The 24,502-nt window shown below is 37.8% G+C and overlaps 3 protein-coding genes across 21 annotated transcripts in view; 1 reads left to right on the forward strand and 2 right to left on the reverse strand.

The window, feature by feature from the left end:
* Positions 1 to 4,639, reverse strand: part of rimbp2 (RIMS binding protein 2) — a 95,020-nt gene extending 90,381 nt beyond the window's left edge. For 9 of the 14 annotated variants that reach the window (XM_023343497.1, XM_023343496.1, XM_023343491.1 and 6 more), the window contains exon 1: positions 4,360 to 4,586. In XM_023343497.1, coding sequence (XP_023199265.1) covers positions 4,360 to 4,497 — 138 coding nt within the window. In that variant the 5' untranslated portion in view covers positions 4,498 to 4,586. Of the gene's footprint in view, positions 1 to 4,359 lie in introns of all 14 variants that reach the window. The other 5 variants (XM_023343490.1, XM_023343486.1, XM_023343494.1 and 2 more) reach the window with 2 other exon arrangements.
* Positions 4,640 to 7,558: 2,919 nt separating this feature from the next.
* LOC102236004 (syntaxin-2) lies at positions 7,559 to 13,899 on the reverse strand. 4 transcript variants are annotated; one of them, XM_023343217.1, is made up of 12 exons: positions 13,826 to 13,899; positions 13,504 to 13,665; positions 13,355 to 13,429; positions 13,172 to 13,271; positions 12,265 to 12,339; positions 12,114 to 12,187; positions 11,779 to 11,887; positions 9,980 to 10,053; positions 9,651 to 9,788; positions 9,460 to 9,570; positions 9,232 to 9,351; positions 7,559 to 8,180 (listed from the first exon to the last, which is right to left on the reverse strand). In XM_023343217.1, exons 2-11 carry the CDS (start codon positions 13,531 to 13,533, stop codon positions 9,256 to 9,258), a joined length of 882 nt encoding a protein of 293 aa, XP_023198985.1. In that variant the 5' UTR covers positions 13,534 to 13,665; positions 13,826 to 13,899; the 3' UTR covers positions 7,559 to 8,180; positions 9,232 to 9,255. The 4 variants fall into 4 exon arrangements, with proteins under 4 accessions (XP_023198985.1, XP_005806978.1, XP_023198983.1 ...); XM_005806921.2 differs by having other exon boundaries at positions 7,559 to 8,183; XM_023343215.1 differs by having other exon boundaries at positions 7,559 to 9,351.
* A 3,030-nt stretch (positions 13,900 to 16,929) lies between these two features.
* adgrd1 (adhesion G protein-coupled receptor D1) overlaps positions 16,930 to 24,502 on the forward strand; it is a 39,332-nt gene continuing 31,759 nt past the window's right edge. For 2 of the 3 annotated variants that reach the window (XM_023344221.1, XM_023344222.1), the window contains exons 1-7: positions 16,930 to 17,335; positions 17,413 to 17,449; positions 17,775 to 17,891; positions 18,984 to 19,082; positions 19,382 to 19,504; positions 19,874 to 20,050; positions 23,215 to 23,472. In XM_023344221.1, coding sequence (XP_023199989.1) covers positions 17,228 to 17,335; positions 17,413 to 17,449; positions 17,775 to 17,891; positions 18,984 to 19,082; positions 19,382 to 19,504; positions 19,874 to 20,050; positions 23,215 to 23,472 — 919 coding nt within the window. In that variant the 5' untranslated portion in view covers positions 16,930 to 17,227. The remainder of the gene's footprint in view (positions 17,336 to 17,412; positions 17,450 to 17,774; positions 17,892 to 18,983; positions 19,083 to 19,381; positions 19,505 to 19,873; positions 20,051 to 23,214; positions 23,473 to 24,502) is intronic. The other variant, XM_023344223.1, reaches the window with a different exon arrangement.

Below are 24,502 nucleotides of genomic sequence, written 5' to 3' on the forward strand. Positions count from 1 at the left end.
CAAAGTGGCGATGAAATGCCATGTGTTTCCTAATGTACTGGGAGGACAGAAAAGCAGCGATGGCTATGGCAGCTATGTTGCATAAAATGGTTCATCAGTGCTCGGCAGAAAGAGGCACAGCCAGGCAAGCACAAGGAGAGAGATAGAGAGAGGAAGAGAGAGAGAGACGGCCAGCGAGCATCGTTCAGCTCACACTACCGAGGCTGTGCAGCAGAGAACACACATCAACACGCCCCCTTGCTTTCTCCCTCTCTATCACTTTCTCTCACACACACGCACGCTTAGTCACACAGACGCGAGCACGCAGGGGTGCAGAGGCAGTGCAATGCGCAGCAGCACTGAGCAGCACTCCCTCTCCAGGACGCCTTTGGTTTTTCTTAGATCAGAACTGGTCATTCTCCATCTTATTCTCAGCAGTCACAAACAGTCCAATCAATGAACGCTCCCAGGAACATTCTTCAACGCACTGCCCCGTCAACCGCTGTCGATGAGCCATCAGGATTTAAGCTTGCAAGGTCACATAAGTTCCTCAGGCATCCCCCCTGACCCCACTATATGCTCCTGATTCTGTTGCAGCACCTTCCCTTCTAGGATTTTAATTTTCTTTTTTTTATCCTTTTTCTTTTTTTTTGCAAACTGACACCGGGACAGTGCCATGCCTCGTCACAGGTCATTATGCCACCAAGACCTCCCTGGAGGCTGAGCTTGTGAAACCCTCACTCACTGCACAGTGGTCCAGACCAATCAGCTATCACAAACAGCAGTAACATCATTACCATCCAATCTCAGATCAGGAAAGTGCAGAAGGGTATTAAAGGAGATTATTTTGACCATCCTGGTGTGGGTTTTTTTTTTCTCCCCAACTGCTTAGATATGGAGCAGAGAGGAACATCATGTACAGTGTGGCTGCCCTCTGTGGCTGACGATGGTGTTGCATTTTTCTCTCAGAAAAGCACAGAGGAAGAGCCGGGCCCAAAAACAAACACACTTTGCTGACTGTGGATGCTTAGCAACCACAGCTGTCCCTTTATGACTCTCCCTTCCCCTCCAGCGGGACAATCTGTATAGTCCCAGTCGGGAGCATATATTGTGCAGCACCTGTTAAAAGCTTACAGACATACTACACTAGGTACACAGTTGATGTCAAAGCGTCCCACGCATGTCTTCTAACTGCGGTTTAAACATTTATCAAAAAAGGTGCTGAGCTCTGAAAATTACCAGGAAGGACACCTGATGTTTCAAATATAATGGCTGCTTTCAGCAACATCTTGGGATATTCATACCTCTTCTATCATATTGACTAAACAGGGTTTTGGGGGTGGGGGGTTCACTTTTTTAAAAATAATAAATAAACAGAATCATCTTCAAGAATTAGTTTGTTTTTCACCGTGGAAGACAGGAGTAACCGCATGTAGCGTCCCAGCTAGCTATGCTGCTGTTGGACTTGCGTTATGGATTCTTTAAATAGTACTGCAGTGGATGCCTGACTACCTTCGAATGTTAAAAGGGATCTAAACCTGTGCAGACAGCTGTCAACGGATGTCAGAGGGCAACGCAGCAGCAGCTCTGGGCCTGCCTCAGCCAAACTGACTTAGACACGTCTGGAGGTGTAAACAACTGCTTTGACATTCCCTTTAGTGAAAGACTCGCATTAACTAAAAGCTGAGTGTGGAAACAAGAAAGAGCTGGGCTTACATCTGAAGGTGTTCTGAAAATTAGTAATACTGAAGCCAAACATGTATCTAATAAAATGGATAACTCTGAAAGTAAAAGTAGTTTCTTCATCCTCATTTCAGAAGAGAGTAAAATTGCTGATCTGAACTGCACCAGACAGGTAGGACAGAAGTCAGTCAATTAAAAAACTTTTTTCTTTCTTTACTTTTTCTTATGGTGTCCGTTACCCCTTCTCTACCTGTAGGGGTGCACATAGTTAGATTGTCTGAAGAACAGTGATATGACACATTTAGAAAACTCTACATTTGATCCTATTAGAAGTGCAGAAGAAGAGTAATAATATAATCTGTTATTATTCAACTAAAATTGTACATCAGATCTAGACAAGAATGTGCCACCTAACATGAGCCCAAAGGCAAACCGAGCAAACTGTCTGTCGCAGTGGAGAACTTGGCTGTCTTACCATTACTTGGCAAATGTTAATGCCAAAGGTTTCGTCCACATAACTTTGTGAAAGAACTCTTATCTGCTCATGGAAACAGGTGTAAGTTTCTCAGACTATTTAAACAACCGTAACAAATAACCTTTGCATGTTTTACACAGTAAACAGGGTTATGGGGCAAGAACGAATCAATACTTCACTGTTTCACTTCACATTTTAAAAGTTCAAAATGACATGGATTTAAAGAAGTTAATATATTTTTTGAGACTCTTTTCTATTCTTTTTGTAGCTTACGTTCCAAACAGCTGCCTGCCTTGTAGTAGCTAATGCTTTGAGGTGCCAAGACTTTCAAGAAGAACAAAGCACCGAACCACAGGAATGTTTCGATTTGGCTGTAATTTGGTGGATATACAGATAGACAGATTCAGATTCAATTACATACTGTACAATTAAGTTGTAATTTTATTATGCAGTCTAACTCAGTTAATCACAAAATGCTAGCTAAGAAAGCCAAAACAAATGCGACAGCTCAAACTGGCTCTCTTCCTGAGCTAGCATGTGGCAGCAGTGGGAAGAAAAATCTCCCATTAAGCAGAAGGCGGCCTTCAGCAGAACCTAGCTCAGACAAACTAGCCATCTGCATTGTTTTCAGAAAGCAGAAATGGAAAAAGGGAAACACATCAGCACTTAGTTTTAATGTCTATGGGAAGGTAAAACTAAGTACACAGAAGACAACAGTAGTATCTGTGTTTTTGGTTTCATCTGGGAGAGAAATACAGCTAAACAGAAGAGCTCAGTTAGGCATTATATTTCTATTGCACATCATAGCTGATGATAAATATGTATGTGTTTGGTGGAACCAAGAGGACCAACTCCGTCAGTGCTATTGAGAAACAAACCTGTGTTACTCCTCTCCCCGTAGTGTAGGATTACATGGAGTATGACTTTAGGGCACCATGCTGTATCAGTGACATAATGGTCCCACATGCCTCACGCCCTCTGAGAAAGGATTTTCTTGGAGTCTTAGTAAATCCACACGAGACACTTCTATGTACTAAGGATGTCATGTTGAGGTCCTCCGCCACAACATCAGGTACCAAGATTTTCCCAATCTTATACGAGGTTGTGAAGAAAGCCTCCTCCCCACCTTAAAGATTTCAAATAATGATTCAGTTTCATTTAATTTATTAAGGGAAAAAAGCTTTAAAAACGACCTGGCCCTGTCTGGAAACGCCATGATGTAACAACTACATGTTCTTGGTTCAATTTCTCTGGTCACACTCAGGATGGATTACTACCAAACCAATTGAAATATAAATCTGTTAATTATACTATGTGTGACAACATGAAGTAGGCCAAAAGAGCTCACAAACCAACACCTCATGCCTTCATCTAAGGAGTCAAGAGCTGATGAGAAGTCAATAATCTATCAATCTGGAAAGGATCACAAAGTTATTTCTTATGTTATCAAAACTTCAGCAAACCACAGTTTGAGCCATTATCCTCAAGCTGGGAAAATATGGAAGAGTGGCCAGTAAACAAAATTACTCCAAGTGTGCATGAATAACTGATGCACAAAATCTGCAAAGGTAGGAACTTAAAGTTTAATATGAAAGAGCCTGTACTAATGATTCTTGGTGCGGACTCTGAAATATGATTGTGCTATTTATTTTATAGTAATTTGTGTAGTTAACACAGTCCTCTCTGAGGGGGAAAAAAGAAAAGGGAAATCAGTGTTTCTTTTTAACCTTTGTGGAAATATACTTAGCGGCAAACACAAATAGTCTTGGATCCTAGGACGTGTTACATAATTTTTTTTTCTAAACTATCAGAGTTATTAAACATTTCATACATTTTTAGAAATGCGGACATGCATATCACACAGTTGTTACTCACGTGTCAAATCTGCCCACAGGCAAAGATCTCTGTTTAATAATACATTTCTTTTAATGCACATTACATAATAACATGTTGGGTAATCTTTTAGTGACAAGGAGAAGCACAGGAAAAATGCAATGCAGCTTATGTTTAGTAAGTTATTCAAATGTTAGTAGGAAACCAGATGTGCTGAGAAGTCTGATCTGGGCAAGATTGTTGAAAATGAAGAGCGGTCGCTGAATCCTGATTACAGCTTCAAGCATCAACTGTTGCTGATCCGGGCGGTGCGCAGACCCGGTTCAGTCAAAGCCTTTCCTCTGAAAGCTTACCAAACGGCACACTGACAAACAGCACACTATGCCCACCTTATCTGTGCTTCTCATCCGACTGCTCCTCTTTGCTGTGGCTAACCTCTGTTTCTGGCTTTCCACCACTTCCCTGTGAGGTCTCAGGAGTTTCTCCGCCGCGCAAGTCTTCTCACAGCCCATTGTCCCCTGGTACATGACAGCAGATAAGCCACCTATCAGTCACATTATACGTCTCAATGATACTTCCTGTTTGTGAAGAGCAGTAACCCACCATGACAGAACGGTTTGCATGCTTCCCCCAACGCTGGTCATGGTTAGCAGTGCCGGATGATGTCATAACTCCAGCATGCTCAGATTATAAATATCTGTATTCTGCAGAGTTACATAATAATGGATGTTGGATTATTGTAGGCACAAAAAGACACAAAAGATAGCACAGCTGCCACGGGATATGTAAGGATGTCTACAAGTGCATCCTAAATAATCCTAAACAGAAACAGAGATGTGAAGTATAGTGCATGAAATAAATTCTTTTGGTCATCGGTCAAAGGATTTCAGATTTTATTTTAAAGCTTTCTGTGCTGTACGCTAACAAGAGAATAGTGTATTATAGTTAAAAAGTCAGAAAAAATATATACTGTATTTATACATTTTATTTAGTTTTATACATGCTTAAATTTATTGTCTAAAAGACTGGGTTCTTTATCGGACCGGATCCTAAAATTAAACCCTCCACTGTCATTCTGATCCACACTAGATGCAGGGTGTTATCTGACTGAGAACTAATGACACCGTACAGAGCACAGCAGTCAAGTAGTCATCAGTACAATTCAGGTTCCACTGTGTCATCTGTGGAAACCGCGTGTTAAATACCCAGGGCAGAATAGATTACTAGTCGGTGAATTTTTATTTGCTCTCAGCTTCGATTTCAGTTGGGCTGCAACATTTGAGCCATGAAAAATAAATAGGTTATGACCTGGTTGCGTTGTTTGCACACCCTTATGTCTGTTTTATGCAACCTTTGATTCAGTTTTAACGTTTATGTTAGAAAGACACCTAACAAATTATAAATGATTTACTTAACTATCCTGAAATAAACTCCAGCTGTCCTACCGAAACATTTGCTTAGTTACTTCTTTTAGAAAGAGCCACAATTAGAAGAGATGAAAAGGATCTTATTGCACAAATGTGTCAATTGGGCTAAATGAACTAAAATATTCTTGTATAATCTCCATGGCAAAGTGGAAACATCAAACAATCCATTATCTAAACCTACTTATCCATACAGGGAGTGGGGCAGGAGGCATGGTGCAGTCTGAACGGGTTGCCAGTCCATGAAACACAGAGACTTAAACATACACGTCCACACTTAACCTAACACACATACCTTTGGACAGGGGAAGGAAGCTGGAGAACCCAGAGACAACGTATCTATAAAGGGAACATGCAAACTCCAAGCAAAAAGACCTCAGGTTAAAATTTTAACCTGAATCTTGTAGCAGTAAGATCTTGGAGATCCAGAGGAGCCAAGTATGAACATGACATTGTTAGGACTTATAGAAATAAAAAACAATAAATAAGCTATTAAAAAAGATTCATTATGCTTCATATATCGTAACATGCTTGTGCTCTTCTTTGTGCACTTAGCTGGATCTCTGTATACTAAGCTTCTCGTGTATGTTCCTTAGATGTTTTCTTTTACTTCTGCAGGTGCCAAGAGGTTTAAACCCTTTAAATGTCTATTTATCTGCATTATTAATCCTATCTGCCTTAATAAAGATGTGATTTCCTAGTCTACTCAAGCACTGGGAAATAAGTTGTTCGTGTGTTTTTGTTTGGGACATTTTATTGAGAGTAAACTAATGGTAAAGAAAATTAAAGTACTCCCTGTTTTAATTCCAAGGTTGTAAGAATCTTATATAAAATTTCAAAAATGATGTAAAGATAGTCCAAATTTTTTAAAAACACACAACATATCCCACTTTGTCATTATTTTTTTTTAATAAATATAAACTCAAAAAGGAAACCACGTACTTTCCGAAACTCTGACATATTATATACACAATGTATGAAATACTGGAACCTGACGCCTCTTTTTAACATAATTGGCCTCAGAAGTCAAACTGTAAGCTACAATATTTTTCAGACTATCTATTGCATTTACAGTGTTGATGTTACCATAGTGAACTTAATTATAACAGTGATTATTTGGAAAATGTTAAATTGAGACACTAAACATGTATGAGTCCAGAGGGCCCCAGAAGTGGTAGTCCTTGTTTGCTCACAGGCACCATTTCCATTATACTTGGAAGTAAACCCACGGATCCTAAGGCTCCACCTTCATCATTTCTCATTACAGCTTCACCCTTTATTACAGATATAAAAGTGAAACAGCTATAGAACACCTGATTTTTAAAGAACATGTAAAACATATTACAAGTAATTTAACTAAATTCATAATAACCATCCGCTTCCAATCAAGAAAAATAATTGGAGCTCCTGTGTGCAGTGATAACAGTGATATTCAGGTGGAAGTAAACTAAATAAAGAAACTATACGTTCAGCTCCTTATCAAACACGACGTTTGAAGCCAAAAAACCTCAAACATATATAGGACCAACCACGAGAGTCAATTTATTTAATGTTAAACTTAGTTTCACGCAAATACAAAGACGATGGCATAAAAGTTTGGCTGTTGAACTGGACCGTTCAAGGTTGCTATGAAGCTATTAGCAGCTCTACGAAGCATTATATTACAAAGAGACATGCAAACATACCTTTATCTTTGCTTTTCTTTTTCAATTCTTCCTCTTTACTTTCTCTGTCCCAGAAGAACGAGTTCTTTTTTGCGACATTGTTTTGCTTACTAGATTAGGATGGATGGATGGATGGATGGATGGATGGATGGATGGATGGATGGATGGATGGATGGATGGATGGATGGATGGATGGATGGATGGATGGATGGATGGATGGATGGATGGATGGATGGATGGATGGATGGATGGATGGATGGATGGATGGATGGTTGGATGGATGGATGGATGGATGGATGGATGGATAAGCTTGGATGCATCCCAAGCACCGGTGGAAGATAATATAGATATATAGATATATCTTACAGATATATCTATATCTATATATAGATATATAAAGATATAGATATAATTTTAAGCTGTGCAGTTTTAACCCATATGTTTACTTTAATCAAATTCAATCAGCATAGCAATGAAAAGGGAAAAAAATCATTCTGCACAAACCTTTTATTCTTAATATTTTAAACAAATGATTCAATTATTTAGTTTCAGTACAAAATACAGAACAACTCAAATGGGTGCTCCTGAAAGAATTTTCCAAGAGTACTGCATTAATGCATCACTTTTTTCACGATTATTTCAGTCATTACACACCATATAAGGTCAATACGTTTTTCTATTTCAAAAGTACACCAAAGTCCTAATGGTTTCATACTCTATTAAAATGAATGAACATACAGCAGTAATACATAAAAAGAAGATAGACAACAAAACAAGTTCACATTAAAACATTATCCAAGAAGATTGCAATGTTTGAGCCTTTTAAAATTAAATAAAACAGTTTCTGCTCACAAAGGGCAGAGAGGCTAGAAGAGGTATTTTGAGTGCAGTTAAACAGAAATCTGAATCTTGTGCAAACTGCACTACATTATACTTACTTCTCTGTGCTATGGAAATGAATCTTGTAATAGTACTAAATGGAAGAGGGTAATCATATGGTGGAAGTGGTCAAAGCGTTTTTCTGACATCTTGTGAACCAAGAAGTCCATCAGTCTTAGACTCCAACCTTTCTGAGTAACAGTAAAAGTAGGATCCTCCAAACAAGACGAGGTAGAGAAATGTCTGCTAAAATCAGGACAAATGGGGAAATCAGTCACTGTTGCATAAAAGTAGCACTAGAAAGTAGTAGTAAATTCATTAAACTTTTCAAGCAGAAAAAAAAAGCAGAACTTGGTTGTTCAACTTTGTGACTGGCCAGTCTGAAACTCCAAAATCATAAACACACTCATAGAATTACTGGTTGCATTAATAACAACACTCCTCAATGTGGAAGCTGTAACTAAAAGAAAACTCAACTTTAGCTATTTTGGTAATAGTGATGTGTTTAAAAATGAAATCAGAGGCAGCAAATTAAAAGCTGAACCTTCTATGTAGGCAAAGCACTTGTTAATTTACTTACTAGGATGGAAGAGCTACACTTTGGACGGTGCTGCTCATTTTGCCAGTATGCCGTTCTGTTCCTCTGCAGTTGTTTGACTTTATCAAGTTCAATAGGAGGCACTTGCCACAGGACATCAGTTCACACTTGTCTTTGAACATTTTGTTCAGTTAGAGAAGCAGTGGGCTGACAAGGAGTCAGCTTCACCAGACACCAGGACCATTGATCATATTACAGCAAATATGGTACTTTATTCCTTTGAGTTTACAATACTGTAAATGCTGAAAGCCTTGTAGGAATATTAGAATTAAGGTGAGGTTGCACAATCTATATGGAATACAGACAGAGACTCCAGTTTACTGTTTGTTATGTTAATCATGTCAATCACAAATCTTAGACTTTTAAAATCTCATCTCCAAGTGAATTTTGTCTTTGTCTTTCAGAAATGATTCCCTGACAGAAATGAAGGAGCCTGGGAACCTAAGGTATGCAGTTTGTAATCTTACAGGGCTGGAAGGCTAGAAAAGTTATTTTGACTCCAGTTAAAGAGAAATGTGAATTAGTAAAATTGAAAATTAAAAACAAAAATCCTACCTCTGAAATTTGATGCAAGTCTTTAATTGCTGCATCCTTACTTTTATCAAGATACTACATTACCTTATTTTAAAAAAATGAATGGCTAAATAAATGTTCTGCTCAAAAAACTGAAGTTTGTGGGTGTGGTGTGTCTGTTACCTCATGCAATGATGACAACAGGCCTCATTGAGGGCGTTTGGTTAGTCCGACAGACAGGCCAACAATTAGTGCGATGACAGCAAGAAGGATCAACAGGGCAAAGGCAAGGATCATGTATTTCTGCAAAGTAAAGTAGTAATGAAAACTTGAAATATTTTGTAATTGAACATAACTTCTTTGAACTTGCATATTTTATGTTTTTATGTTAGACATAAAAAGAACACTTACCCTACGCGATTTCTTCTGGTATCTCACTGCCTTTTTAGTCTCTTCTTTTGCACGATAAATATACTCAGCTGCATTAGAGACATTATTCTCAATGTTGTTCACCATATCCCCCTGTTAAAAGTTTGCATTAGCCCTAAAATGACAATATTTGACAGGCATTGTGACATGGAAGTGTCCAGGTAAGCTAATACCTGAGTTTCTACCAGCATTGCCATGTCCATGAACATCGCATGAAGCTCCCTGATGCTGGACTCCAGACGCATGATGTCCTGGTGACGGGATTCGATCTCATTTAAGGCTTGACGAGTGATTTGGGAATCAGAAATGATCTGTAGGGAAAACGGGAAAGCAAAAATATTATGGACTTTCTGAAACATGCCTAATGGAATTTCCTACATGTATAAAAAAAATGCAGCTGATATAATCCTCCATGCAGCCAACTGATCTCAACAAAGCCAAATCAGAGAAACAGACTTTAAATCAATCAGAATAAGACACAAGTATGAATTAACAGACATACATCGGATGTGAAGATTGATGGATTTCCGCTCTCCAGCATCTCCTCCAGTTCTTCATTGGTGGTCACTCTTCCAGCTACAAATGACATAATTTAAGTCTTTTTCAGAAATCGCCAATCTTAACTCACCAAACAAATTTAACAGGGATTTCAGTAAACCCTCATTGCTGACATGATATATTAATGTGCCCCCATGTTGCCGTTTTTTTGTTTTTTTTATTCAGTTGAAACTGCAACTACAAATTGCTCCATGATTGCTTTTAGATATTTATAACAACTTCCCCTGAGGTTAATTTTTGCTTCTTTAGTCTATTAATCATTACTATGTATTAGTCTGATTTTAAGTAAGCTGTGATGGACTGTTTTTCACAATGACTGCTGGGGATAAACACATGTGGCTGAAGTACACCCTTTGGATAACAGATGTTTATTTAGAGCTACAACAACACACAAACACACAAGTAAGAGACTGCTGTGTTTTTGTTACTGATCAACTCCATAGCAACATCTCTAAAACCTAGATGGATGTAATCTGTGCTGGCAGCTAACATCCTTCTGTCCAGACCATAAAGGTCTGCTGTGAAACCTACGTCCTGCTGCTGTAGTCCATCTCTGAAGCAGTAATGAAAGTTATGATGATGATGGTCATAAGTGGGTCAGAACAAATAATTATTTACCATGGAGACTAAACAAAGGCCAAAAGAGAGACATTGCTGCTTCAGGAGTTACAGTGATTTCTTAAAAAGTGCTGCTTCAGGCTGAATGTCAGGTATTGCTCCACTCCCAAGTGCTATCTGATTACCTAACATCTAAAGAAACATACCGCTTTGCTGATATCCTGTGGACAACAGAAACAAAATTTTATTTCATTTACTTGCTACTAGTTTTTTATAATTAGATTTTATTGCCGCTTGTAATTCTGACAGAACAGTAGAGGTTCTATTTCTTCCCAAGATTGATAACGTTTTAGGTACAAAGGACCTTGACATTGCTCACAAAGAAGCTCCAGCTGAAACACTACAAACAGAAAGCTTTGCCTCCTGTTGTGAAACACTCTCCCTAGAGAGCGAGATCGCTGTGCAGGGGCTTATTGTGTCACACCTCTTGCAACGCCTATTCCTCAGGGACACAAACCGAGTAAAATACACAGAGCAAAGAGCCCGACCTGTCATCTGGTACAAACTCTATCCATTCTGGGTGATTTAAATAAACTGTGTAAGTCTATGTGAGCAGAGATTGAAGATTGTGTGTGTGTTCTGTTGCGCAGGTTACTCGGAGTCCTCTGCTCATTTCCCTGGCAACCTAAACACAGGAGACGTCTCCAGTATCAGTATCTTCTGTCTGCGGTGTGGAGTCATGGAGCCTATCATTAAAGCCACAGGGACTAAGGAAAACAGCTCTATTATACACTTCTCATTATTGTTATGTTGTCAATATGGACATAGAACTATAGATTTGACTGTTATCTCTAACAAAGAAAGTCAAATATTCAGTATGAAATTCTGGGAGCTGTTTAATAACTTTAAATGTTTGCATGTTTTGTGGCTCGTAGTGTACAAATTCTACTGTACAGAAATATATACTATACAAGTCTTCTTAAATATTTTGTTTCTGCTTACATTAAAAAAATTCTGTTCCACCTGTCAACCTTCAACCTGTATTCACTTAGTTTTCATAAAAACAACACATCTAAAGTTTGCATGCAGTTGCAAGAGGAAATTAAGCTGATGTTTTGGTCTGTACTTCATAAGTCAATGAAGGATGCACATTCAGAGAATGCACATCTAATATGAATCCCTTACTTATCTCCAGTTGTCTCTGGATCCTTCCTTTGCTTCGTTCCCGAAAGGACACTTGAGTCTCATTGTATTGAGTCATGACTTCCACAAACTTCCTTGACAGCACAGAGTGCTGATGAGAAGATAAGATATAAAGGTAGAAAGTGAGGATTCCCCAAAAGTGGTTCACATTGAGATTTTTAGAATTTAAATAGTTGATTATGCTTTCAGGAATGCTCTGCCAAAAACTGACTGACAGCACCAAATTAAGGTAAGCAACAGCTCAATGGGTGTGAAAGAAGCCACACAGGATTTGTAATTGTTTTTTCACATATCCATCCATTGACTGGCTGTCTGACCTGTGTTTTCTGGATCCTGAAGTCGACAGAAGCCCTGTTAATGACATCGTCTTTTGGCATATTTTGCTCCATGACTAGCACAGGGATGACAGCATTAACTGACTTCACACAACACATGACAGAAAAGTGCAACAATCACAGCTAAACTCACATTTTAATTTAGTTCGCACCACATTGGCATTCCCTTTGATATCGTTGGTCAGTCCATCTAGCTGACTCTTTGTACCTTCATATGCAGAAAGGAAATACATCACGTTGTACTTATTGGCAAGAAAAGAAAGTGTCATACTGAATTACTGTCTTTATGTACAACTTGAATCTCCTCTAATTTTTCCTGACACCTAGCAACCATCCTAAGATAACAAAATGCACAACTTCTGGGTTTTTCCCCAGTTATCAATAAACAAATACCGATGATGGCAAGACATTGTAATCTGTCATGGACTGTCTTGTTGTTCTCCCTTTTATGCAACAGGAAGACTCTCATGTCCTTTTCAGTGTTCCTATCATTTGTTTAAAATCAAAATGTACACATTTCTTTCAGACAGAAATCTCCAGAAAGTAAATACAGAGGTTTACTGTGGATTTATGATAGATATTTCCGCAGGATGATGGGCAAATCAGTAGATAAGAACAGATAATGAACGGACAGACGGATAATAACACCGCTTATCAGAAGTTACCCATCACGTGGCTTTAAAACACTTGATGTAGTTGTTTATTTTTAATAATAAACAATACTTTCCATACACCTCCATACATAACAGTGTGCAGAGACTTTGAGTGGTCTGTAACAGTGACAGGTGAGATCTCAACCTATAATGGCCTCAGATGTTTGAGGCTGTTTTTCGTTCACAGGTTTCCGTTCCACGAGCTTTTTATTTCTATCCAGAAGTAAAGTAAATCTGTTGGCCAAAAAGCTCCAGTTGAGCCCAAAATAGTTTTGATTACTTCAGTCTTAAGAACCATCAAAAATACTAAAGTCTACTGAACATATGAAGAAACAAACACAGCATTTTTAAATACCTGTATAAAAAATAAATAAATAAAAAACTTACTGTGATCTGGATTGGGCGCAGACAGGATCGTGCTGTGCAGCTTCTTCACCTCCTCCACTTGGTAGGAGATTTTATCAACGAGTCCCCTAACTTCCTCCACCTTAATTAGTCGAAAAAGCAGACAAATAACTCATTGTTGTGTGAAGTTAACCCCAATCTGAATATGCATCCAGCCATCCCTACCCTCCTGAAATAACTCTCCATGAAGTCATCACTGCAGTCCTCAGTGACAGCAACCTCCGCTAGTTGACTTTTATTCTGTGAACATTTAAAAACAAGAATGCATTTTTTGTACAACTTGCAGTGTCGGCCCAGGCTGAGGTAGCACTTACAGCAGCCAGTTCAGCCAGACGATCCTTCATTACACTCTCCTAGTCCGATCCTTGCATCTCCTTCTCAGGTAATTTCAGCGAAACATATCCCAATCCTTCTTAAAAACCTCCATGTGTGGTCTTACAGCAGGCCCACCATTGTGAGGACTGAAGCTCCGGTGACTGTCGGAAAAGTTCAACTGATAAGATCTCCTTTGACAAGACAACCCTCGCAGAGATGTTGAAGTTGGTACTCAACGTGGGTTAAAGCGTCACCTTTGCAAAACAGCCGATTAAAATGTATCTGTAATTTTTTTTTTTTTTTTTTGTAGAGTATATTTACCTCAGGACGACGCTTGAAATCCGCCACAGATCTACAATACCGCCCCACCGTGAATACGCTTCCTTTCCCAGCTCGGTTTCACGTACATAGAAACAACACTCCCCACCTCCACACAACACACACCCACTCTGTCTGCAGAACAATTAAAAGTCACCCCTCAAAAACTGCTAAATAGACACGACCATTTTGTTTTGGAGGTCATCAAATATTGGGCAATAAAATTCTTACAAATTCTATTTAGTAACAAATTACTAAATATGCTAATATATAATTATGCTTAAACGACGCGGTGCCGTTTGTAAAATTACACAATAAAAAATTAACAACTCTAAGTTGTGATAGAAAAAACATCATTTTTTAAAGTTACATTTTCACCATTTTATTCAGACATTTAGCAGAATTTCAACTAACTATTTACTTCACAAGCTAACTATTTAGTTTACAACCCAAATATTTAGCTCCAAATTAAATATTTATTTTTGCAAACTAAATATTTAGCCCGAAAATACATATTTTGTCAATTAAACGTTTAATTTTCTAACTAAATTTGCTTGATAACTAAATATTTAGGATGATAGCCACTACATATTTAGCTCGCAACTAAATACGTAAGTCCAAGCTAAATATTTAGCTAATATGCAAATTAGCTTGCCGATAAGCGGAAGTGAAATATCAAAATAAATGTTGGGTTTTTCTCACTTCTGGATGAACTCTGGCTGCTGACGGAGCTGAATTGCTCCAGTCGTTGCTCAAGTAATGTGTTGTTGATGTTGTTTTGTTGTATATATAATCGATTTTTTTTTAACACGTCCGACGCAATAGTTAAAAACACAGGACTTGCCGATTTCTATAGCAACAGTATCTGAATCAATTTACGCCAATGAGATCCAGCCAGAACACTTCCGGTTCATGTTCGATTCACTGTTTAGATGTTGGATAATGTCAACATAAACTCGTTAGCGCAACGTTTAACGCAGAGTCAGCATAGTCTTCCATCCATCCATGTTTACGGCTGGGCCGTAGTCTTGTGGTTGAGAAGGTCTCTTTCTTGGACCAGGAATTTAAGATTTAAGTTTCCGCGCAGCTTTTAATAGGCATCAGCTGTGATAAAGAGAATCCAAAAATCTAAACCGGAAGTGACCCGCGCCATTTTAGTAGGTAAGCGCATGCGCTATTCATTGCAGACCCATGACTTCCGAGACCAACAAAAAGATAATATGTGGACATTCTTGACCAATGTTCAAGAATAAGATACACGAACAAAATCGCTGTTGTCAGGAACGAACCGCATTAGACGCAAAATGAAAATATTTCATACAAGCTGCCACCGATCTCCTGCTGAACTTGAAGAGTGAGTACACCTTGTGACGTCACACTAATGACTGCAATGTTGAAAGACTATTTTAAGTTTACAGATTTTAAATGTAGAATAAGCAAGACGGCAATGAATGAATGTCAAACACCTGATATTCATGTATTAATGAGCTACTGATTATGCAGATGCTTGTATTTCCATTAAATAAAATATTAACAATAAATCTGACTTTATTTAATTTACCTACCATTTAAATAACATGTAAATAAATGTAAAGGGTTTTTTTTTTGGCGTTTCCAATTGTAATTAATTAATCATCAAAATCTTTCTAAAAATGTATGCAAATTGTTGCAGCAGTGGTTAAATTTTAGCAGTGCACAAAGAGGAAAATCTAATAAAACAAAATAAAAACACCAACAAACACTGTTGTTGAACTGTGTCTGATAGGTCAAACAATGTGACCCCCACCATTTTTAAAAGCTCAGCTGCAGGGACACCAGTCGAGTTACATGAGAAGGTTTTATAAATAAATAATAAATGTGCAAAACTGGACTGGATTAAATGGCCAAAGTATTATTTACCTGACCACAAGGTGGCACTGTTTGCCTTGATTTGGACTCCAGATTGGGAGACGGAGCAGGTGTCGATTGTAAATCTAAAAATAACAAAAAAAACCGTACAAGTTTCAAAAATCTAAAGTAATAGTTAAATATAGGTCTTTGTGTTGACACATAAAAGTCATGGTATCATGTTTTGTTGTTTGTTTTTCTTTTTCCCTTTAGTCCTTTTTTAATTTTATTTACTTATTTATATGTTTATTTATTGGTGCTGTTCCTTTCCATGTTCCATGTTCCTGCGTCATTTCATACCTTTAACGTTTTGGTAATATTCTACCCCACCTTTTCTTGCTTCGACTAGCAAGAGCTTGCTTCTACAAGCAGCTGGAGGCTGCTCCGAGGTATTATGGTCGGTCCTAATGGGCTTCGTCAGTGAGACACGTTCTCGATTCATACCTCCACTTATTTGTTACCATTTCGTCCCTTCCTCTTGCTGTTTCGTACCTATCACACCATCTCGTACTTATGCACTGAAATCATTGGTTATGAGTCAGTTTTTTTGTTGTAGCTCTTCGTCGAGGTAGACGACACCAATTATCTCTCACAGACATTAGAAAAGCAATGTACATACGGTGTAGCCTTATATAAATTGTATAGAATAGAAAAAAATACGGTTAAATAATACTTGACAACTGAGCATTTTCACGATTATATAAAATGTTATATAAAACAATCAGAAATACCGAACTATACAGACAAATAAAACCACTTTTGGAATGGTAGATTAGAAGAAAATGAAGCTGTTTACGGGAAGCAAACGGCAGTAGTATTGAAGATGTGGCAACACGTGGCTACAAAATAACAGTGAAAATATGCAAATTCACTCGGATGTGAAACGTCAGATGTACTTTGCGATATTTATGGATGGATGATTATTTTGTTAAGCTTTAATTTCGATAGCTCTGCCTTTTCTATGTGGAGGCTGCAAAAAATATTACATAATGTGTTGTACGCACATAGAAATTAAATCCAATACGTTTTTTTTGTTGTTGTTTTTCTTTGTACGCACTCGTGTGTCTAAAATTTGGACCTACACTCTTTCACTTGCCACGCAAACTTCAATTACGCACACATCTCTCCATTTACGCACAACCTGAACGCCCCTTCTCATAGGGTCCAACAATGACATCACATTTTGCAATTCCCACGTAGTGTCCAGCCAGCAAGTGCGCTCCCGCTGAGCTCCACTACACCTCGCTGTTTCCAGATGCAAGGCGCAGAAACTTAAAGAAGCAGCTGAATGTGTGGATGACGGAGTGTAACTTTCTGCGTGGGACTTTTGGCTTCAGAACTTGCCATTATGACACAATAATTTGTAAAGTGGGCTTCTTTTTTTCCTCAAGATATCTAATCTGGGCCTTTTTTAAACATTACTGTTAGAACTTTTATTGTAACATCTATAGGATTGGACACATGGACTATTTTATCCTCATCCTGGGACAATGACTAACTGCTCTTGGAGTTATCTTTATGAAGGGAATTAGGCTGTTTCAGAAAGATAACATTGTACAGTTCTCAAGAGCAATGGAATTTTGTTTGCATATTCAACTTCTTACTGCTTTTGTCTTGTGTTTTAAGGTAAGATAACTACTTCAAGCGTTCAGCTCCTTTTCTGCATGTCAGACTTTGTTAAACATCAGATTTATCTTTTGCAGGTCTGTGCTCAGGTGGTACCAAATGAGAATCAAGCAGGTAGTGGCAAGTTTTCCAAATGCACATTGTGCTACACTTTTGTTTGCTATCAGATCAACATATCAAATGACCACTTCCTGGTTGGGATATATACAATAACTTGAGGAAACAATGTGCTCCAGTGTCTGTTTCTATGGAGGGATGTTATTTGTTTATGTCTCGTTAATCAGAATGGTCTGCCACATAAACAGCTTTTGCAGCTGTTTTTATTCATCATCATCAATCTCTTTATCCCACCAACGTCCAAAACTGGATGCTGGCGTAACAATAAACTCTGAGCAATGTCCTTTAGGGACACTTGTTTACCTGTGATCTTTTTGTCCAGGCCTGCAGGTGTTGGCCACGGCTTCACATTATTGGCCTCTTGATGCAGTGGATGGAATTCATGAGCTGCTGGACCAGATTGGAAGCAGTCCGCGTTATGTCAGCGGCAGCGAAATAAGTACGAGCATACATGGCCGCCGTGTTTACATTCAGGTCCTTCCCGGAAAGACCTTTTTGTTCACTCCTGCCACGATTATCCTGCCTGTTCAATCAAATTCAGTGTCTTGCAGAAAGTATTCATGCCCCTTAAACTTTGTCACATTCTGTCAACTTTACAACCAGAAATTGCATTCCTTGGGTTTTGATGTGATAGACCGCCAAAAAGTTGCGTATGATTATGTTTTTAGTTACTTTATAGAAATAAAATTGTGAAAATTTGTATTCAGTCCGTAGCACTCTGCAGTTATTGCGATAGGTCTTTCGTGGTGTGTCTGTATGAACTTTCCACACCTATTATCTGAAATGTTTGCCTTTTTTTCCTTCGCAAAATTGCTCAAGGTCAATCAAGTCAGATGGATATCATCTTAAAGAGAAAATGTGAGCTTTTATTACAGACTACTAATTAGATTTAGATCTGACCTTTGACTGAACCACTCGAATAAGAAAAATATACTTTTATCTGAAATATTTTATTGTATCTAAGACTATGTGTAGATTTGTATGGAAAGCTGCTTAGTCTCAAGTCTTCTGCAACCTCTAAAAGATTTGCTTCTAGTATCATCCTTATGCAGTCACATTTAATAAAGCTTGGCAGTATTGAGAAGTTAATTTATTTTAGTAACTCAATTCACTAAGTGAAACACATTAAATTGATTAATTACACACTGACTGATGCTTTCAGTTAAGCATGATGATTTTCTCCTCGCATCTAATGAAAACACAATATTTAAGTTTAGAGTATTGCTTCACTCCATTAAAAACATTGAGGTTTATAGTTGTTATGTGACCAAATTTGAAATGCCTAAAGGGTGTGAATACTTTTCCAAGCCACTCCATGACTTCAGGTTTGCAAGCCAGTTGTACTGAGTGAAACGCCATAAATGTTTAAGAGGGATCAGGTATGGATGCGAGCATGTTGTGTGGCATCACTCTGTGTTTACCTTCACCAGCATCACTCTGTTTCATACCTGTGCAGCACGTCCCTCCCGTTGTTCTTCTGTCACTTTTCCCTTGGTGGAAATTATGGTTTTTGTCTTCTCTTTTTGTCCAGCTGTCAGAATCCACAACCACACTGTGCTCCCTTCTTCCCATAACTCTTCCTATGTGTATACCAATGACTCTGCCTACACTAACATTTCTGCAATAGTAGGTGAGAATCCATCACTTTCCTCTCACACAGTCATTTGTGCATCACACACTGCAGCAAATCATCGCACACCTTTTGGTTCTTTGCTTGTTTGTCCTTGCCGCACAAGCTCATAGCTTAACTGTATGTTATACATCCTGTAACTTTATCAATAGGTGTTAGTTAGAAGTCATTCATGTTGGTTAAATTAAAAGTACACAGAAAAACATATAAAACCGTAATATGCGCATCAAACTTTTTACTAATCTCACAATATTAAATCATGAAGCAAATGTGTTTCTGTAATTTATGTTTTGCTACAGACATTGTTGAAGGCGTACACAATAAGGGTATCTTTCTGGACTGTGATAACGGCGGCCTCTTTCTTTACTTTGGAAACTACCAGAACTCCTGCGTCAGTGATCTTAATCTCTGTGCTCTGGATGGTAAGTGCAGTGCATTTCATATGTTACACTTTCAGTTCTGTCTGGAGCAATGGGCCAAAATTCTAGAAAACTTTAGTGAGAAGCGTATGAAAGGATGCCCAAAACATTTTCAAGTAAGACAATTTTACCGTGACGATGGAAAAGTATGCTTTCAGGAAAGAAATAAAAACATTGTTTCTAATAGTTTTAGCAAATAATAACAATTTTGGTAATCCTAAAAGAACCAAAACTGAATACGTTTAGTCTTCATGTTAGAAAGTATTAAAAAAAAGGGAGTGTGTCTTTTTGAGCTGAATATAGGTATACGTGTTATACACTATTGTAGGTTTTTGGAATAATATTTAATCCATTAAAACAATCTTTTTCTAGGTGTGACCTTCTCCTTTTTTTGGAAAAACGAAAAGCCAGATTCCAACTTTGCTGTGGCGTCTGGAGCGAAAGTTATCTCGAATAGCTTCACAGTCTTTGCAGACTCTCACAAGGGATGCGTGGAGCTTTACACGCGAGACGACAAACACAGATGGAGAGCGGAAATTCCCACTTCAGGTACTGCAAAAACAAATACTCCTTTTATAACATAATACTAATTGAGAAAATGATTCCTACACATCCATATGAATTGTGTTTAATTTGATCAAATCTTTAACTACACAGATTTATTGTTCTCATGGTCTTAACTGGCACCATATGCTCTCACTGTTGACTTGGCAAGTCTGTTTGCCGTAGCAAAAACAAGGTGCATCTTATTCAATATGCAGCCATTTCCTGTGTAAAATGAAAATATGCCTGATGATTATGACTGGTGGACATAGATTTGATTTTGATGTGTGAAAATGCAATAGAACTTGACATGTTAACAAAAATGTTTATTTGCCGTAGAGAATTGTTTATATATATATATATATATATATATATATATATATATGTGTGTGTATATATATATATATATATATATATATATATATATATATATATATATATATATATATATATATTAATCAACCAGATTATTTTGTCAATGTAGTATTCAAGATTGACTAAATCCTAACAACATAAGGTTTGATTAGAATTAATTTGAAAATGTTGGGTCAGTCATATTCATGGTGTGCGTTGACAAAGCTCCAAGGCTGATGTGTTTATTTGGGTTATATTAAGAGTAAACATACAGCATAAACTTGGTATCAGTTAATATTGCCAAAAGATTTTTGCCTGAGGTCATTTTTGAGCTGGAGCAGAAATATAGCTGAGCTTCTTACCTCCCTTATGACTAGAATTCAAGCGACTAGAATTAACTCTGATTTTAAGGCTATGAGGGACTCCTGGCATTTTCCATCCACGCTAACTTGATGGTCATAGGAGGGTTAGACCTGCGACATGTTGTCAATCAACAGAACATCTTAGCTGGAATTACCAGGGAAAAGGTTTACATGCGATCTTGTTAGGACAGATTTAAAAACTGTATTTCTATTGCAGTAACATTTTGTGGCTTAACCATAAATGTTTTGCTCTGGCTGCTCGGCATTTTGTGAAGAGGCATCATAACTCAATCTGGGTTTGAATTCACTGTTCCAGAAGATCAAAAGCTGCCTGATTCTCACAGGGTGTCATGCCAGACCTGTAGCACAGAATGTCCTAATCTGTTAGCTGTCCCTCTTCCACTTCACAAGTGCGAGGAAAACATTAAAAGGGTGATTTAATGAACCCCTGGGCGTTATGTGAACAACTTTCTTAATTAAAACTGAAAATAGAGCGGTACTCAGAGGGAATTCTGAATGAGTTGAGAAGTGGTGGAGGTCTTGGCACATATGGTTTATATTGTAAGCAAAAAGGAAATGTATTGTGGTCTCCAGGCAGATGTGTTTTCACACAGTGAATGTATTGTCCTGTGGGACCTTCTTGTTGTTCATTTACTTCCTTGCACTTTGTAATAGCAAATGTTTTGGGAAATACTAAGACACATATGTTGATGAACTGCGTAAACGATTTCAATCGCAGATGTTTCATCAACAAGAAAAACATGTTGACTGAGCTCAGTAAGGAGTGCATCCTAATATTTTCGCCTAAGCATTTTGTCAAAAAAAGAAAAATCCAGTCTATTATGAAAATGTCCACTTCAGTTTTTAATGTTCAGCTTTAGCTCTGTACCTATTAAAATGAACACCACACAGAGAATAGGGCTGCTGATAACTTTTTCAAAGTAACCACTCTAATAGTTTTAGATGAAATCAAATTTTGTAAAGGCAGACGGAGAACCTGGGACTAGCAGCTGAGGCCTCTGCTGATATTACATAGACCAGCCTTTTGGTAATAAGTATCACCTGAGTAAATGTTGGTTTTTAAGCAACAGCATCTTTGTAATATGACTTTGTAAGATAAAAGGACAAAAGAGCCTTTTCAGATTGTTGTGTTATGATATACATTTTGGAAGCGTGGAGTTGTTTTATGCGTTATATTTTAACCTAAAGGCAAAAATTTACACAAATATAGTTTGAGAAATGATCAGAAAGATTCCCAAAACTCTGGAAAGTCTGAGGTTTTTCACCAACTCTAACTTCTAAATCCAATATTGCTTTGTATTAGAAACCTTTTCTGATACTTTGAATCTGAATTAATCAGTCACACATTGCGGTATAACGCCCTGACTTCAGAGTTTAGTTGCAGACAAACATATTAGTCATTATTTTGACAATGAAAGAGGGTAGTCTGGCCATTTAGCACAATAACTAAACAAATTCTCCTGGTTCTCCAAATTGGAACTGGAACATGTTTACGTTTGGCTGCTTAAGTTTATGGGATATAGTGCAAGGGGCCTCCACCAGCATAGCTTTTTGTTAAATATCAGTCATTAGATTGGAATTATTATGCCTCTCTTCACTTTATGAATAACTAATGCTAAAATTTTATCATTTAAGGTGGACCGAGTTCCGTCAGTGTTGCTTGTCACAGTTTGAGAACGCAAGACTGAAATGCATTTATTTTGGGGTTTGTATAGAAAAAAGGCGCTGTGGCATTAGTACATTGTTTCTATGATTCACAACAAACAGAAAATAATTATATAATAATGTAATAATTGTAGGCAATTTCTAATTGATTTCATAGCATGACAGAAGACTCCTTTCAATACATAACATGCACATTGATAAAGAATAGTTTAACTAGTTGAATCTTGACATTTAACCTGTCAGCATATCAACTTCAGGAGGCCATCTTTTGTGTTTTTGTCTTGAGAAGACTGACTTTTGAGAGCAATATGGAGGCACCATTATATCTTTTCCCTTACATGTGAGAACAGAACGGTTAATTGAACTAATAGGAAATCCAAAAACTACTTTCTGTAAATAATTTGTTTTACAGCAGCGTTTTTTAAAGAAATGTTTTGATTGATCTCTATAATTATTTTTACATAAGTATTCCATTTTGAAAAACAACAAGACATGACATTTTTGCAACCTATCATTAAATATTATTGCTATCCCTTGATGCCTACTGTCTTAATAGTTTGGTTTGTAAACTCCCTACAAATTAAACTTAATGCTGATGTTAGTTTTCCATCACGCCATAAACAATTCAATAAAGATATGTAGACTTCCTTTTGAAAAGTAGATCAACCCGTAAAAGTATTTTTATCTATGTGAGCATTCGTTGAATGCTGTTTAATTGTAATTTTTCAGTAAATAGTTTGTTTGTTTTTCTAATTTTTTCTATTTTAGGCTCATATTGGACACATGTTCTGTTCACCTGGACCAAGAAGGACGGTCTAAAGGTTTTCATCAATGGGACTTTGTGTGACGGTGATCCCTCCGGCTCTACCTCAGAGAGTTCTGCGGACTTCGGTTCTGACGTTTTCCTTAAAACCGAGAACAACAAGGCGCATCGTCGTTATGTAACGCGGGCTTTCGATGAATTTGCCATCTGGAAGAGGGCCCTTTCTCCCCATCAGATCAAACTCTATTACAGAGCAGCTGTAGGTAGGACAATGTGCTCTCTTGGAAAGTATTTCCTGTCTTTCTAGCACATGCAGTCTTGCAGTCTTTGTCTATTAAAATGCTTCCTCCCTTTTGACTCTGAGCAAACAGGGGTTAACGTTAAATTACCTTCCGTCTTGACAAATCTCATCCGTGACGGACAACAACAATATAAACTGTGCACAAGCACACGCCCCTCTGCTCTCACACAATTTAAGTTCGCAGCTGAAATAGTTCTGCCTTTTAAGTATCTAACCAAGTGTAGAGGCATGTTGAGTCGCAGAAGGCAGATCGTTTTAATTTAATGTGACAAGTTACAACATGCAAGGAGCTAACCTCCACACTCCTGAATGTTTCTGTTCTGTTTACCTCCTCTGGTCAGCGGAGGGCCATAAATGGAGATGGAGGAGATTTTTAAAAATAACAACTTTCTGTCGAGTGTTAATCCAAATTAGAAAATCCTAGCGCCGCCTTAGAAATTCTCAGCGCAATACGATATGCACGGTAAGCTGTATCTCATTCATTTGTGTTTCACATTAATTCCTCAGGGTGATTGGTAGCTGCATATGCGAAGTGTTACTGCTGTGCTGTGATACATGAAGCATTTAAAAAATGCTCTGAGCTTTCTCCTCTTCTCTGATAATAATTCCATAAATGATATAATTCACAGGTCATTTCTGGACACCAAATAGACTGGCTGTTCTTGCTAACAATATCTATTTTTAGCTCTCAGTGACTCGCCTACTATGTTAACTTTTTCTTTCAATCAAAGAAGAGCAGAAATGATTCAGACTCACATCGCTAAAGCTCACCCAAACATGGTCATTTTATAGTAGCTTGTAAGAGCTGGCTTCATTAAATAAGTGTAAAGACTTTTAAAAAAGTTATCTAAATCCTGTGCAGTCTGTGTAGTGGCAACATTTGTGTTTGATCATTCAAGTCTAACAGAGGTTGCAAGGATCTGGCATTTGTTCTTTTATGACTGCCGAGTGCAATCAAAATGTAAGCTTTATGCTGATAAAATCCAGCTACA

Source organism: Xiphophorus maculatus, chromosome 12 (genome assembly GCF_002775205.1).
Source record: "Xiphophorus maculatus strain JP 163 A chromosome 12, X_maculatus-5.0-male, whole genome shotgun sequence".
In the NCBI taxonomy this organism is placed as follows: Eukaryota; Metazoa; Chordata; class Actinopteri; order Cyprinodontiformes; family Poeciliidae; genus Xiphophorus; species Xiphophorus maculatus.

Bases quoted from the DNA above. Each gene is read 5' to 3' on its own strand.
- LOC102236004 (XM_023343217.1), bottom strand. From the start codon at position 13,533: ATGAAGGATCGTCTGGCTGAACTGGCTGCT. The intron at 12,340-13,171 runs GTAAGTTTTTTA...CTGCATATGAAG, and splicing joins TGCGCCCAATCCAGATCACA to GTACAAAGAGTCAGCTAGAT. The intron at 12,188-12,264 runs GTGAGTTTAGCT...TCCCTGTGCTAG, and splicing joins GGTGCGAACTAAATTAAAAT to TCATGGAGCAAAATATGCCA.